A 17,622-nucleotide genomic window follows, 5' to 3' on the forward strand; every position below is an offset into this window, starting at 1 on the left:
ATAAAAATGGAGAATAGGAGTGGGCCTAGTATAGATCCTTGAGGTACACCTAAAGAGATAGGCAGTAGAGTAGATAGAGAATTTTTCCAGAGTACTGCTTGTTGTCGATTTTCAAGATAGGATGAGAACCAGGATAAGGAAGAGGAGACCAATTCAAGGGTTTTAATATGTGTAGAAGAAGTGTGTGGTTGACCATGTCAAAGGCTTTTGACAGGTCTAGGAAAAGAGCAGAGGTTAGTTTGTTGTTGTTGCGGTTAGAGTTGATGGTGTTGGTAAATGAGAGTATTGTAGTGGTGGTACTATGTGAAGGTCTGAATCCATGCTGAGTGTTAGCTAGTAGATTGTTATGAAGGAGATGGTTAAGTAGTTGTTTGTATACATTTTTCCATGATTTTGGCTAGAGGAGATAATAGAGCTATATGGCGATAGTTAGAGAGGTCAGTGGATTTACCTCCTTTGTGTAAGGGTATAATGTGTGATATTTTCCAGATTTCTGGAAAAGTACTTTCTTTTATAGATCGGTTTATTAGGATAGAAACAGGATAAGCAATAGCTTTAGCTGCTATTTGCAAGAATTCTGCAGGGAGCTTATCTGCTGAGGGGGTAGTTGGTTTAAGTTTTTGTAAGAGAGATTGTATATAGGAGGTAGTTATGGGTTGAAATTGAAGGGGAAGTAGGGAGTTGTTGATGTTACTTAAGAGGAGTTGGGATGAATCAGGAGATAGGTGGTTAGCTAGACTTTGTATGGAGGTAGTAAAGAAGGTGTTGAAGTTATTGGCAATTAATGAGGGATTATCAGGGTCTAAATTCTGTGGGTGTGGTGTAACTACTTTGCCTGGGGTGAGTAGATTATTGATGGTAGACCAGAACTTTTTTGGTTGTTTTTTGGTGGTTTGCTGAAGTTCAAAGTAGTAATTTTTCTTATCTGAAAGGATGGCTTTTTTGGTGTTGTTTCTGAGCTCTCTAAAGGTTTGATGATCTGTTGGGTTTCTAGAGGAGCGCCATCTTTTCCAAGCTTTATTTCTAAGTTTGATTTTTTGTTTAGTATTGGAGGTTAGCCATGGTGCTGTTTTGGTCTTTGTTCTAATGGTGTGACTTGGGCCATGTTGATTTAAGATTGCGAGGAATGCAGAGTTGAAATGTTCAACAGCATTGTTCAGTGAGAGGTATTTAAGAGGGGACCAGTCATATAGTGACAGATCAGTTTGAAACTGTTCAGGATTAAATTGTTTTTTTGAGTATAGTGTTCTGTGAGAGGTAGGTAAGTTTACATTAGTTTTAGATCTAATGACATAGGTAAGTGAGTGATCGCTGAGGTCATCAGGAAGGATGCCAGTATGGTAGGTTTGTAGGGGTGAGTTTGTAAGAATCCAGTCTAAGGTAGTTTCCTTTTTACTTTTATTGTTTATTCTAGTGGGGCTATCAATTAGTTGTTTGAAACCATAAAGGTTTATATGGGAAGTAGGGTTAACATTGTTACAAGATTTCCAATCAATGTTAAAGTCCCCAAGGAGCAGTGTTTCTTGAGGGAGGTTATTGGAGAGTTGTTCAAGAAGTTGCTCTAAAGTAGGGATGTTGTTTCCAGGGGGGAGATATGCACAGATTATATTAATAGCTTTAGTGGTGTTCATTTGAATTTTGGAGCAGATTATTTCAGCATTATTGTTTTGAATGAGGGTAAGGTCAAGAAGAGTAAGCTTCAAGTATGTTTTATATAGAATAGCTACACCACCTCCCTTCCTGGAGGTACGATCTAATCTGAAAATGTTATATCCAGGTGGGATAATTTCAATGTCTTTAATTGAAGGTTTTAGCCAAGTTTCTGATAAGCATAGTATATCAAATTTGTGAACTTCTAAGAGGGCATGGAGTTGGCTAATTTTGTTACAAATGCTACGTATGTTGAGATGGGCCAGAGTTAATAAGTTAGAGGGTGTAGTGGAAGAAGGAGAGAAGGGGTTGATATGATTTTTGTGTGTTTTGATAGTAGTAGTTTGAGGGCCTGGGTTGGGGTGTATATCACCATCTTGTAGTAGATGGAGTAGAGTAAGATAGTTTTCAATTGTATGGTTTTGGAAGGTGTAAAGTGACTTCTTTAGCTTTGTTTTTAGTAGTTTGCAGTGTAATAGTCTGTGGTATTTGGCAAGTAGGTAATTGGATTGTGAGGGGTATGTAAGAAGGAAGGAGGTGTGGATGTTGGTGTACTGGTATGTTTTGAGGGAAGTGAGAGAGAAAATGAAATAGTGTTCATAGGAGGTTAGGACGTAGGTGGCGATTAGAAGGGATGTAAGTAAGAAGCAGATAGGTAATTTTAGTTGAGTGGAGTGTAGTTATGGTCATGATAGTGTAGTTGTGGGTTTGAGTGTGGTTTATTGGTGTGTAATAGGTGGAAGTGTTGTGGGAGTGTAAGGTGAGTGGTAGGGGTAGTGGTTTGTAAGGTGTGTTAGTGAGGGAGGTGTTAGGCTGGTTAGAGTATAGGAATAGGTGTGGCTAGGTGTGGGGTGGTACCCACTTAGTAAGGATGCGAGTATGATTGGGAGGATGAAGTAAGAGGTGTGTCTAGAGGGAAGATAAATGTAGGACCCCGGGGGGTGGGTGGGAATTGGGGGAAGGGTGGGGAGCGGAGTGAGCCACTTAACGGAGCGGGAAGAGCCAAAGCAGAGAAGTTGAGAGGAAAACAATCAGAGGTGCTTATTTTGAAGGTAAGTAGTCCAGGGGATGGAAGAATACTTGGTGTAAGTAGTGTGTGAGGTAAGGTTGAGTAAGATAGAGAAAGGAGAAAGGAGGAGGATGCAGAAAAAGGCTAACAGATAGTGGGAAACAATAGGAATTAATATGCTGGAAGAAAAGTCTGGAGGGATAAGCAGTTCCAGTTGAAGGGAGCCACCTAGTGGACACAGCAGGTAATTGCTACCAGGATAACTGACTGAGTGTACAAATGAGGTGTTGGAGCAGGTAGTTGGGGTTGCTGGTGGTCAAGGGAAGGGAGAGGCTATGGGTGGATGCTGGCAGTTCTTACTTAGAGATAAGCAATACTTCAGGGTGCAAGAAGCATACATGTAGTGAATAAAAACCTTTAAGAGTTTGTAGGACGTACTTTCTTGCGTCTTTCAGGAGGAGTCTATCCAAGAATATATAGGGTAAGTACGGAGGTAGGGTAGGTGACTGGAGTCTTTGGTAGGTTAAACAAACCCAGACCTACAGGTGGTCAACAGGCATCAGAGCTAGGAAGGGAGGGAGAAGAAAAGGATTATGGTATAGTGTAACAAAAACTGTAAGAAAGCAGAAAAAATGCAATAGATATCAGTTCCTGTAAAACATTCACACTTGTAGCAAATATCACATGCTAATAATGCAGGATAAGAACATTTGCTTAATACAATACAACTAAAAACATTCACACTTGTAGCAAATATCACAAGGTAATAATACAGGATAAGAACATTTGCTAAATACATATAAGCAGCATAGTTCGTAAATTCAGCTATGTGTAATGAATAAATCTCAGTTAAACACTATAGAGGCAGGAGTATTTAAACTCTACCAACTACCAAAAATAAATACCCCAGCCAGGTATTAAGTAATCAAGGGTTAGGTACCTTCTTCCCATTCACAATTTATAAATACAAATGAAGTCAGACAGTCCTATACCAAAGAAATACATTCACTGGGGGAATAATTCTAGGAGAATGTAGAGAGGGTTAGATAGGTAGGAATACAACCTCCCAGGTAATTTCTATGCGAGGCCCAGGCTGAGATAATGCAGAGGTTAACGCAATTTAGCTAAGCGAGGATATGAAAGAGATTGTATAAAATAACGCTCTTTACTGCAGCAGTTGGGACATTGAGTATCAGGGCTTATATGATATTGATAGTGTAGCTCATTTGTAGCGTTTTAGGCACTGGAAAGAGCTGGAGATAGTAAACGAGTCTAATTATTAGACTATTTACTGTGCTCCCCACGTGCCACAGCTGCTAGGAGAGCAGGAAGGCTAGAATGGGTGAGTCGGGGGGAATATACGCTTTATAGGCAGTTAGCTGGGGTGGATAAGTAAGACGCGACAATGTGGGGTAATGTTAGAAAACTTTGCGCGCGAGGCAGATGGTAGGGATAGTAGATACAGCAGGCTCCCTTTAGTAAGCGTGTCAGGCAGGTCAGGGAGAACACGCTGCAAGCCCGAACTGGGTCAGGAGTAGTTCGCGAGGGAGTGCGCAACAATGGCAATTGTGAGAATTAGAGTAGGTAGGCTCATAAACCAGTTAGATGGTTTAATCATTCAAACAACACCTCTCAGTAAATCTGTGATGGATGTCATTTTGGAAGCCAGAAGGCCTAGTACTAGAAAACATTATGCTGATAAATGGAAGAGATTCTGTGCTTGGAACCAAGCACAAGGAACAGACACAGCAAAACCAAATATTCCTCAGATTTTACAATACTTGATGGAGATGCTTGACAAGGGCCTATCTTTTTCTTCAATAAAAATCCATGCCTCTACCATCTCGGCTCATTACAACACGGAGCCTCCCATCTTTTCTCATCCTCTGCTAAAACAGTATCTTAGAGGGGCCAAAAATGTAAGGCCTCCCAGAAGATCACCACCTCCTGCATGAGACCTCAATTTTGTGCTGGAAAAACTCACCCTGCCTCCTTTTGAACCAGCACCTACTGCAAATATACAATTTTTATCTTGGAAAACAGCTTTCCTTTTGGCAATCACTTCAGCAAGAAGGGTTTCAGAACTACAGGCTCTCATGGCTGTGGAGCCTTTTATTACATTTTACCCAGACTGCGTGTCCAGTACCAATCCTTCCTTTATGATCCAGTGTGGCTCTTAACCAAACTATTCACCTGCCAGCATTTTACCCAAATCCACAGAATAAGGGGGAATGGATTCTGCATTCATTGGACGTACACAGACAGCTAAGATTCAACTTAAACAGGACCAAATCTAAAGTCTGATCAACTATTGGTGGCATTTGCTTCAGGATCAGAGGGGAAGGCTATATCATAGCAGACTATTTCTAAGTGGATAAGCCACTGCATTCATTTCTGCTACTTGTGCCATGGTAAACCTGTGCCCAAAAGAATCGTATCACATTCCACCAGGGCTGCCTCTACCTCAGCAGCCTTTCTCAGAGGAGTTCCAACCCAAGACATTCTAGAAGCTGCTTCTTGGAGCTCTGTGCATACCTTCACAAAGCATTATCATTTGCCTCTCTTCTCCAAATCCAGGGCAGGCTTTGCCACTGCAGTTCTGCAGGGCCTTATAGCTGCTCCTAATGCAATTTTCGTTCCATCCTCCCATCCATAGCTTTGGGATTCTACCCAAATGTAATGATTGCAGCAGTGAAACACGAAGAACATAGTACAGTTGTGTGCACTTAACATAAATGTAGATGTTCGAGTGTATTCACTGTTGCAGTCCGGGATACCCACCCACCATCCCCCTTTTCTATAACTTCTCTTTCCTTCACTATATTCTAAAGCCTTTGTGGTGTATTTGCTTGTAGAGGAGGTAAATATTGTTGCTATAAGTGCATTTACATTTATTGCTGTTTATTTGTATGTATGTGTGTGTGTGTATATATATATATATATATATATATATATATATATATATATATATATATATATATATATATATATATTTTGCTCCCCATTTGGGGGACACCCCGACATCTGGGGCAAGAAAAACTGAATAAAATGGCATTGGCTGCATGTTTTATACCCCTGACATCATGGAAGAGGAGACGGCAACCGACGCAGGACCCAAGACTTTGTTATTCAGGCCGACTGAGGGCAACCTGCCAGCAGATTACCCAGATGTAATGACTGCAACCGTGAATACACTCTAACATCTACATTTATGGTAAGTGCACACAACTGTACTTTCTAAATGCACTAGAACTAACAAGTAGTGTAATACTATTTTTATTTTTACTTTGTGTAGCAAGTCATTCTTCAGCCCAGTATAGGCTTAAGATGTGGTCAGTCTGCTCACCTGTTTTTCTGTTTTGGCTATATTTTTTCCGACCCTACTTAATGTGCTGTCCTCCCACTTTTGTCACTGCACTGATGTGAATATGTGGTTATAGCTTCTTTACCTATTAATACAGGTGTAGGCGTTAACTCACTCCCATAAGTTTCACTTTCTAGAAGTAAAGTACCCATGGCTGAGTCCTGCTACTTGACTAGACCTCTGTTTTGACCGCTTTCTTATGATGTTCTCTCCCTCTCTTTTTGATTAGTAGCAGCTCTTTTCCAGGCTGTGACCGTTCATTAACAACAATAAATATAAAAATTAGGAGTTCATTTACTTACTGCAGAAGCTGTCACTATACTCTTTCAGTATAATTGTTGCTTGCCTACAGTTCAGCTGAATGTCAGAGAAATTCATCAGTGTCTACAGTGAGTAGAATTTCAGAGTAGAATTCTTACAGTAAGAAAGTGCCAGAAGATGATGAGATATAAGGATGGGGGGTATGGGAGCTCATAAAATCCCAAGGGAAGTGTGGGAGCAATGACTAGGTTTGGAGTAGCATCAAGAGAGGACAAGTAAATAACACGGAGGAGATCAAGGGTGTTGGGCAGTCAGAACAAGGTAATTCACCATGAAGTGAATGCATCTGCATTAAGCAAAGGCTTGTGGGGCAAATGTTTCATAAAAAAAGCTACTCTAAAGACTAAAAATAGGTTAAGGGTGGCCATGTTCATGCATTTGAAGCAGTCCTCGAAAACTTGGCATATAATGTATACACATCAGTTCTAAAAGCATCCAGCCTGGAATGTTTGTTGAGGTAGCATGTTACTAATGTTTTGTTGCGAGTCTTCAAAGATGAAAATGTGAAAGATGATGTGATTGGGAGAGGGGCTATAATTAGACTATGATCACTAGAGATGGTCCAAGCTGTGGGGTCGAGACATTGGTGTTGATTTCTAAAGCCTTGAAAATGAAATGAAGTCTCCTGCCGTGGATGAAGTTAGAGAGAGAAGGGCCAGTCAGAGTGAGAGAAGGCTATCATGTTAAAGCTAGGAAGTAAATTTACCAGATGGTGTAATGACCTAGGTGATGGTAGTGGATGAAGCAGGTCTCAAGAGACTGTTGGTGAAAATCCTTGGTCTGTTAATGGAAGAAAATGCCCGAAGACCAAACCTCTGTAGCAAAAAATGTGCCCTAAATGTGAATAACGATAAATTGCCAACATGCCGGTGGGGTCAGAGAATGTCAGTCAAGTCTAAATACAAGGGAAGTGCAAACAGACTTACCTCAACTAAGAAAAAGAAACTCATCTTGTTGAAAATGTAGCTGCAAATAGGAGGGCTAGTCACAATATGAGAGAGAGATTCAGCTTGTAGTGGTAATGGAGGTAGCTGTACGTTTGTGGCGGGGTTGCTGATGTAGACTTCTGCATTTAGGTTTTAAGACAGCAGTAAAAAGCAATGTATACTGCAAGAATGCATGTTGTAGAAGGTAAACTAAGTTGTAAATTTAGGCTCAAGTATGTCAGCTTATTGGCAAAAATTGCCTGTTTGTATGCAGACCCACAGATTGTTAGTATGTATGTAGCTGTGTTCAGTTCATTGATGAAACTGTTCATAGTACTTTTAGTTTTTAGTTAGTTTTGTCATTTATTTTTACTTAAACTGTTACAAACTGTTTGTTGTAATTTATTGTATTCTGTATAAAGTTCAATAAAAAATCATTAAAAACGATGGTGTGTTAATTTAGTGTTAAAAGTTTGGATGTATATCCAAAATGTAAGGAACTTCAGAATGTAAATTCTACAGTTGCTGTCTTGGTATTGTCAGATGAAGCTGCCTCAGGGTAGAAGAGGAGAGCCAAGAATGTTGCACTTCACATATATGCTACATGCATGTTTGGTTTTGAGTTTTACTTTAGTGCAGCACTCAGCTTACTCTGTATTGCCGGTGCCAGAGTTGGAGGGTAGTAGAAACTGTGCAGTTTGAAGTAAAAAGGCAAAACTGCAGTGAACTTTAGTATCACTTTTTTGATGCGGAGAAGGCAGTTGGTATGAGAAGTTGATTAATCTGTTTCATTCTGTGCTTTATATCCCAGCACTGCGAAATTCCAGTGCTGCTGCTGTATTGGAGAACAGAGATAGGATTTGTAATCTCATTTAACACACTGTACTCTCAATGCAGTGACGGAAGCATTTCATTGCTGACTTTTTTTTTTTTCAGCCAGTGACTATGGATTGTTTCTTTCTGATGACGATCCAAAAAAAGGGATATGGTTGGAGGCAGCAAAAGCACTGGATTACTACATGCTAAGAAATGGGGTAAGTTTACATGCATATAACTTGATTTTGTAGCTCTCTTGAAATGATCGAACATGCAGCAGTCTAGATTTTCAGGGAGATAACTTTTATATTAACATGTGTCTGAGTCAGATCCCATTCTCTGTGAATGAATGTCTAGTATTTTTTTCCCTCCATTTCTGCCAGTGATTGAATCTTCTCCCTTCTGATCCACCCATTTGTTGATGTTCTTCGTGTTTCACTGTTGCAGTCATCACATTTGGGTTATCTGCTTTCAGTAGCCCTCAGTCTGCCTGGTTATCAAAGTCTTGGGTCCTGCGTCAGTTGCCGTTTCATCTTCTGTGACGTCAGGTAGTCAGGGGTGTAAAGCATGCAGCCGATGCCATTACATCAGTCTTTCTTGCCGTGTGGTGCCTGAAGCAGTTAGCAAATGCTGGTTGTCCGACTCCTGAAATTTTCGTTTTCGAGTTTCAGAACCGAAGTCTTCAACTAAAGCTAAGTACCCAGTTGGGGGAACTTTTTCTTGCTCTAAACCGATGCCAATAGAAGTCAGTAATTGTATTTCTTGTGGAAAGCAAATACCTCATAAAGATTTTCATTCCTACTGTATTTCTTGCCTAGGCCCTGACCACGATGTACCTCGCTGTCAATTTTGTGCTTTATTTAAACCACGAAGTATTCGTTGTTGGTATATTTTCGCTTCTAAATATTTTGGTACTCTGTTCAATTACGTAGATATGTCTTCGATAAGCCACCCGACTACCGACATTCTGAAAAAACGCAAAGATAAGACAGAGTCAGACCGTCTAGGTCCAAAGCTGCCAATGATGCTTCTAAGCTAGTCGCCAGTTCGCTGGTACTCAGTGAGGTGCTTTCGTAGCCCCTGATACCCACTACTTCAGATTCGCAGGCCTCTACTGAGACCCATTCGGAGTCCGGTAAGCTGCGAGATGCTTCAACTGTGGAACCTGCGGATGTCTCTACCTTGGATGGGTCCGGAGCAGCTGTTCAGGCACTGGCTTCTGAGGGTGTATTCAGGCCTACTGACTTGCATATTAAACCGATGCCATCTTCTTCAAGGCCTAAAATTCGAACCATGCCTAGGAAACAGACTCCCAGACTGCATGGTCAGGCCTTTATGCCTTAAAAACAAATAGGAATGGCTGAAGAACTTATTACTTTAATCAGGGGAAGCCAGCCATCCCCCTCTGAGACATAGGACTGAATTTGCTTATGATACTTATGACCAGGATTCTGAAATTTCTGTCTCCGCTGATGACCAGGATTTACCCTTATCCACCTATGAGGATTCTGATGCATAGGACTCTTCTCCCCCAGAGGATTTTTCTTTTGGTGAAACCTTGCATACTCTTAGGGAGCATTTTCACTGGGAAAGCCAGGATTACTCTGATTCTAAAAAGAGGCTTAGAGATTTCTTACTCCTGCCCCAACACAGGCCTTTAGCTATCTGTTCTGTACTGGACATTGTTGATGATGCCTTTTCGGAATCAAGCTTGGCCTCTGACTCCTTACCTCCTGCTTCCAGAAAACCTGATGGATATTACAGGATGTCCTTCAAGGATGCATCTGCAGTCCTAACAAATGGGTTGTCCTGGCCTCAGGCAGCCCTTCGGTCGGCCGGATTCCAAAGTCTGGGTCTGGCCTCGGCTGATGTCGCACTTCACCCGACGTCATAGCTGCAGTTCAGCGGGTATAAAGGCATCAGCCGACGCCATTTTCCTCAGTCATTCTTGCCGCGTGGCGCCCGAAGCAGAAGCTGTTCGCAAGTGCCGGTCGGTCAGAACCAGAGATTGCTACTACCGAAGACTTCTAAAAAGCTAAGTACCCCGTTGGGGACTCTTTCTTGCCTCAGCCGATGTCAGAAAAAGTGAATAACTGTTTAACTTGTGGGAAACAAATACCTCATAAAGATTTCCACTCTTACTGCCTACCTTGTTTAGGCCCAGACCACGATGTAGCAGCTTGTCTAGCCTGTGCTTCCTTCAACCGACTAACACTTAGACGTCGGTCGGAGTTTGCAGAGGAGTTTTTCGGCTCCGCTTTTGCTTATATCATGCCGTCGGAGACTCCGACTTCACATTTAGCTAAAAAGCGTAAGGAAAAGGACCGACACTCGCGGTCCGCGGTTTCGGCCGAAACCGCAGTTAAGCCAACCGCGAGTGTCTCTGTTTCGGCCGAAGCCGAGTCTGTTGTTCTTCCTTCGGCCGAAAGCATGCCTCCTTCTACCGAGGCCTCTTCCAGCATGGCTGAATCTGCTACTGAAAATCCACCTGCTCTTACAGTTTCTCAGGATTTATCAGATACTATCCCCTTAGATGTATCTACTCCTGCACATGGAGCTGCTAGGCCCCCTGCATCCATGTCAATTAAGGCTTTTGCCAGGGCTAAAGCAGCTAAATCTTCAAAGGCCGTGCCTGCTAAAGCCCCCTCTCACAGGCCTAGCTCTAGTACTCAAATGCTTAGTCTAGCAGAGGATCTCATTTCTTTAATCAGGGGAACCCAGTCTCACCCTGACAGGGCCTCTCACCCACCTCCAGAGAAGAAGCTTAGAGCAGAGCCCCCTGAGCCAGTTTCTTCAGACTATTCCTCTGATGATTCATAAAATACAAATCCTCCAGAGGGCCCTTATTCTCCTTATAAGGACTCTGATGCAGAGGATTCCATACCTTCTGCCTCTCCTGAGGAATTTTCTTTTGGGGAAACCTTACATGCTATGAGGGAACAATTTCAATGGCAGGGCCAGGATTTTTCCGACTCTAGGAAAAGGCTTAGGACCTTTTTACATCTACCACAGCATAGGCCTTTAGCTATTCCCCCAGTACTTACAGTTGTGGATGATGCATTTAATGATGCTTGTTCTGCCCCTGACTCCCTGCCTCCGGCCCCTGCTAAGCCCGACAGATACTACAGGGTTCCGGACACACATTATCATTTATATAAGGCTCCTATTGCAGATCCTGAAACTATTTCACAGGGCCCCAAAGCTGTAGCAGCTGCCTCTGCCAAAAACCCCCTCCCCTCTGAAAGAGAATCTAGGGCATTGGAGAGATGGGGTAAAAAAGTTTATACTTCTGCTACTCTTTCGGCTAGGGCCTTAAACTGTCAATTCCACATGATTCAGTATCAGGAATTTCTGTTAGATCAGCTCACTAAAAAACTGTCCTCGCCTGAACCTTTAGACCGTAAGTCCCTACAGGATTTGGTGCATAACACTCAGCAGGTCAGTAATCATTCCTTAAAATGTGGCTATGATGCACTGGAGGCTTCCTTTAGATCAGCTACGACTGGTACAGTGATCAGAAGGCATGCATGGTTAAAAGAGCAATCCTTACCAGACCATGTAAAGTCAAAGCTTCTAGATGTTCCCATGGAAAAGCACAGTTTGTTTGGTTCCCCTGCACAGCAAGTGTTGAAGGTGGTGGAAGAAAAAGCTAAATCTGTCCAGACAGTCAAGGATTTCTTACAGGCCCAGCCTCCGAGGTTTAGTAGGAACTGGCCTTCCAAGAATTGGTCCTTTCCAGACACCACCAGAGCACAGAGAAGTAGAAATAGACGCCCTAGAGGCAGAGGTCAATCCAGAGGTGCCTACAGGGGACGTCAGTGGCAGCCTAACAGCCAGAGAACTACTGCCACAGATCCAGCCACTACCACTTCTACAGGACAATCACAGTGACTTGGCTCTGACACCGCCTACCAGGGAACAACTGGCAGCACCCTTAGGCGGAAAATTAGCCTTATTTTCAGTAAATTGGCATTACATTAGAGGAGACAAATGGATTTTACAGACAATAGACGAAGGCTACAGGTTTCACTTCCATACTCTTCCAAGGAAGAGAGGAATGCCAAACCTACCTCCAAACCAAAGGACAAACGCTCTACAGCAAATAGACCACTTACTAAGGATGAGAGCTATAGAAAAGGTACCGGCTATAGAACAAGGACAAGGATTTTATTCATGGCTTTTCCTAGTACCAAGAAAGGAATACCAATGGAGACCTATCCTCGACCTGTCCGCTCTAAACACATACCTCATTGTTCCAAAATTCAAAATGCTGACCCTACAGCAACTTCTTCCCATGCTGGGCAAGGAGTCTTGGCTGGTGACTCTGGATCTCAAGGAGGCATACCTGCACGTCCCCATACGACCAAATTGCAGAAGATACCTCAGATTTCTTGCAGGATCAGAGCATTATCAATTCTCAGCATTGCCTTTTGGCTTATCTACTGTGCCCAGAGTATTCACGAAATGCCTGGCATCAGTAATTGCTCATTGCAGGCTTCAGGGAATTCAAATTTATCCATACCTGGACGACTGCCTGTTACAAGCGGACAGCAAAGACAAATTAACAAAAGATTTGAAAAAGGTTATTCACCTGCTGCAAGCCCTGGGATACACAGTCAACACAAAAACATCAAGGCTGATACCATCCCAAAGGATAACCTTCTTGGGTGCAGAACTGGACACATCAAACCAGATGGCATTTCTCACAGCAGAAAAACAGAAGCAGCTACCACTCTACTTCATGGTATTAACAACGCAGAACCAGCTTACAGCAAGGAAAATCCTGCAAGCCCTGGGTTACATGGCATCCTGCATAATATTAATTCCACATGCCAGACTACATATGAGGAAGGTGCAATGGTACCTGAGGAATTTATGGTCTCAGCACAAGCACAGCCTAGAAACCCAAATACCAATAATTCCATGCCTGAAGCAAGAATTCCAGTGGTGGGCCCAGGCCTGTCAATTGAACAAAGGACTGCCCTTCCACAGGCCTCACCCAAGCCAGACTATCACCACGGACGCCTCAGACCTCGGTTGGGGGGCACACATGGTGGACAAGTGCATACAAGGCTTATGGACTCAAGACCAGATGAACCTACACATAAATCAAAAAGAGATGCTGGCAGTAAAACAGGCAATTCAGAAATTCAGACCATTTCTTCAACAGGGTCATTTGCTGATAAGGACGGACAACACCACAGTTATGTGGTATATCAACAAACAGGGAGGCACACATTCATATCCTCTATGCCGGATGGCAATGGACCTCTGGAATGTGGCCCTGAGCCTCAACATTCAGCTCCAAGCCATATTTGTGCCAGGAAAAGAAAATATTCTAGCAGACATCTTGAGCAGAACCACCACGGATGCCCATGAATGGATGATGCATCCAGACATCTTCAAAACTATCACAAGGAAATGGGGACTGCCAGAAATAGACCTGTTCACATCCCCACACAACCACCAATTGAAAAAATTCTGCACAAGAACATACCACCCACTTGCTTGGAAGGTGGACTCCCTATCCTTCAGTTGGGAAAACCTGACAGCATATGCATTCCCACCTCTTCCTTTGATGCACAAAGTGCTACTGAAGATCAAAGAAGATCACCCGAGGATCATCTTGATAGCTCCAGATTGGCCGAGGCAACATTGGTACCCGCTACTGAGGAATATGTCCCGGGAACACGCATGGCCTCTCCCCCTACTACCTCTACTGCTAACACAGAACAACTTCAAAATCCTGCATCCGAACTTGAAAACACTGCAGCTAGCTGCTTGGAACATTACATAAGGAAAAATAACCCAGATTTATCTCAAAGGGTTAAAGACATTATCTTGGAGGCTCGCAGACCCTCAACAAGGAAAACTTACTCAGCAAAATGGAAAAGATATCTCATTTGGAGTGCAACAAAAGGAGTAGATGCATCAGTGGCAAACATAGCTAACATCCTGGAATACTTAGCAGAGCTTTTCCACAATGGTCTGTCTTACTCCTCCATTAAGATTCATGCATCAGCAATTTCAGCAGAATACAACATGGATCCTCCAGTCTTTTCTCAACCTCTACTCAGGCAGTTTCTCAGAGGAATTAAAAATGTAAAGCCACCAAGGAAACCACCATTGCCTACATGGGACTTGAACTTTGTGTTAGGAAAGTTGACACTTCCCCCTTTTGAAACAGCAGCAACAGCAGAGTTACAGTACTTATCTTGGAAGACTGCATTCCTGCTTGCAATCACTTCAGCTAGAAGGGTTTCTGAATTACAGGCACTAATGGCAGTACAGCCCTTCCTTATCTTCCATCAGGATAGAGTGTCCATGAGAACTAATCCTACCTTTATGCCAAAGGTGGTCTCCAGGGTATCATTAAACCAAGCAATACACCTACCAACATTCTTCCCCAACCCACAGAACAGGGGGGAAAGATTGCTGCATACCTTGGATGTACACAGACAATTGCGCTACTACCTGGACAGAACCAAGAACAATAGAAAAACTGACCAGCTTCTGGTAGCATATGCAACAGGAATGGAAGGAAAAGCAATTTCAAAACAAACAGTCTCAAAATGGATAGGAAATTGCATTAGATTTTGTTACTCTTTTCATGGAAAGGCAACTCCAGAAAACATCAGACCTCAGTCCACAAGGGCTACAGCCACTACCACAGCCTTTATACAAGGAGTGGCTACCAAAGACATTTTAGAGGCTGCTACTTGGAGCTCCGTGCATACATTTGCCAAGCATTATAATCTACCTTTATACTCCAGATCCCGAGCAGGTTTTGCCACTGCTGTTTTGCAAGGGATCTTAACTACACCATAAACTTAGTGCCTCCTCCCCCAGTTTGGCTATGGTATTCTACCCATTTGTTAGGACTGCAGATGCATCCTTGAAGGACATAGTACAGTTTTGTACCTACCATAAATGTAGATGTCCGAGAGGTATGCATCTGCAGTCAGGATTACCCACCCTCCTTCCCCTCTGTGGTACTCCTAGGGTATTTGCCCATCTTGTAGCTAGCTGGGGAAATCTATTATGGTGTATTTGTTTGTATATATGTATATACATGTTTATTTCTATTTGCTCTCTATTGTTTGGAAACATTTGCATTTGTCCAAATTTAGCCTTCCTAGAGGGCACCTGGCATCTGGGGCAAGAAACACTGAGGAAAATGGCGTCGGCTGATGCCTTTATACCTGCTGAACTGCAGCTATGACGTCGGGTGAAGTGCGACATCAGCCGAGGCCAGACCCAGACTTTGGAATCCGGCCGACCGAAGGGCTGCCTGAGGCCAGGCCAACCCATTTGTTAGGACTGCAGATGCATACCTCTCGGACATCTACATTTACGGTAGGTACAAAACTGTACTTTTCCTGATTCTCAAGTTTCTTTTTAAAAATCCTACTACAGATCCTGAGACCGTTTCACTGGGACCCAAGGGCATTAAGGCTGCTACTGCCAAAAATCCTACCCCCTCTGATAGAGATTCCAGGGCCCTGGATAGATGGGGTAAGAGGGTATACACCTCTGCAACGTTGGCCTTCAGGACCTTAAATTGCCAATTTCATGTGTTAAAGTATCAACAGCATATTATTCGATTGCTTAAACAGAAAATGATGCTGATTCCTGATTGTGCTGGAAATAAGGATTTACAGTATTTAATGCATTCTGCTGAACAGGTTGGAAAACGTACTTTACAATGTTGTTTTGATTCACTAGAGGCATCTTGCAGGGCTGCTGTCACCGGGTCTGTACTGAGAAGGCGTGCTTGAAAAGCAATCTTTGCCAGATCATGTTAAAACTAAATTGCTGGATGCTCCGTTAAATCAGGACCGTATGTTTGGCAACAAAGCAGTAGTAGTTCTTAAAAAGATGGAGGAAGAAGCTACATCTATGTAAACTGTTAAAGATTTCTTACAAGTGCAGCCTCCAAGATTTAGTAGGCATTGGCCCTCAACAAATTGTCCTTTCCTGCCCTTTCCATGCCTTTTCAGTTCAAACCCATAACCAGCAGAACAACCAGGCTTCAGTCCCAAGGTACGCACAGGACTAAGCAGTGGGGGGCTCCCACTTCCAAATCAGGGAGTAGTAAGACTCCCCCCTATGGTAAGATGTCTTAATGACTTAACCTTAAAACATTCAAGCACTTCTCAACTGACTGCTCCTTTAGAGGGAAAGATTGCTTTGCAGGCAAAAAACTGCGAACTCATTACCCAGGACAAATGGGTTTTAAATAGTGTCCCAAGGATACAGATTTCACTTCCACACATTACCAACTCCAAACGGTTGGCCGGATCTCCCCCCAAATCAGTGGGCAGAGGCTCAAAAGCAAGTACTATCTCAAGATTTAGAGGCTATTCAGACTATACCAGAAGAGACAAGGTTTCTACTCCGGACTTTTCCCTGGTACCCAGAAAAGGCAACTCATGGCATCCTATCCTGGACCCGTTCTATCCTAAACACCTTTTTGTGATTCCAAAATTCAGGATGCTAACTCTTCACCAGTTGCTTCCTATGATAGGCGAAGATGCCTGGTTGGCAGCACTGGATTTAATGGAAGCCTACCTGCACATCCCAATCAGGGAATCTTGCAAAAGATAACCTACACTTAAAAGCAGGCTGCATGCACTATCAGTTCTCTGCACTGCCCTTTGGCTTATCTACTGCGCCCAGAGTATTCACAAAGTGCCTAGCTCCAGTCGGTGCATTTTGCAGACAAAGAAATATTCAAATATACCCATACCTGGACAATTGTCTAATTCAGGCAGAAAGCCAGGACATAGTTTTGAATCATCTGGCATTTGTACAAAAGGTGCTAACTTGTCTGGGGTACACCATAAACAAAAAGAAATCACAGCTGGTCACCTGTCATCAAATTATATTCCTGGGAGCAAGCTTGAACAGAACTTCCCAGATGGCTTTCCTCACGCCAGAGAAACAAAGTCATTTGGCAACTTACTTAAAACTAGTGGCCACAAAAACCCTGCTGTCTGCAAGGCAAATACTGCAAGCCTTTGGTTTCATGGCCTCGTGCATTCTTCTAATTCCATATGCAAGACTGCATATGAGGAAACTACAATGGTGTCTTAAAAGCCTATGGTGTCCACATTCTCAGGATCTAGAAGCAGTGATTCCTATCATTACCTTGCCTATGGTTAGAATTCCTTTGGTGGGCAGAGGCCTGCCATCAAAACAAGGGACTACCATTCACTCTACCCCCTGCCGCCGAAACCCTAACAGACGCATCAGACTATGCATGGGGTCTCACCTGGCAGGGAAGTGCATTCAAATGGAACCCAAGTCAAGTGCACCTGCATATCAATCAAAAAGAAATGTTAGCTGTACAGAATATTCTGACAGCCTTCAAGGACCACATTCTTCCAGGACAATTAATGGTAAAGACTGACAACACCACTTATGTGGTACATAAACTAGCAGGGAGGTACCTATTACTACCCCCTCTGCGGACTAGCCATGGCTCTGTGGAACATAGCCTTGAGCTACCAAGTGCATCTATAGACTCGATTCCT

General features: G+C 43.0%; 1 protein-coding gene across 1 annotated transcript in view; it reads left to right on the forward strand.

The window, feature by feature from the left end:
• Positions 1–17,622, forward strand: part of TLN1 (talin 1) — a 3,443,760-nt gene that overhangs the window by 785,542 nt on the left and 2,640,596 nt on the right. Inside the window, exon 5 of the mRNA XM_044078439.1 lies at positions 8,207–8,304. Coding sequence (XP_043934374.1) covers positions 8,207–8,304 — 98 coding nt within the window. The remainder of the gene's footprint in view (positions 1–8,206; positions 8,305–17,622) is intronic.

The sequence above is a fragment of the Protopterus annectens genome, chromosome 1.part1 (genome assembly GCF_019279795.1).
Source record: "Protopterus annectens isolate FY-2018-M chromosome 1.part1, PAN1.0, whole genome shotgun sequence".
NCBI lineage: Eukaryota > Metazoa > Chordata > Ceratodontiformes > Protopteridae > Protopterus > Protopterus annectens.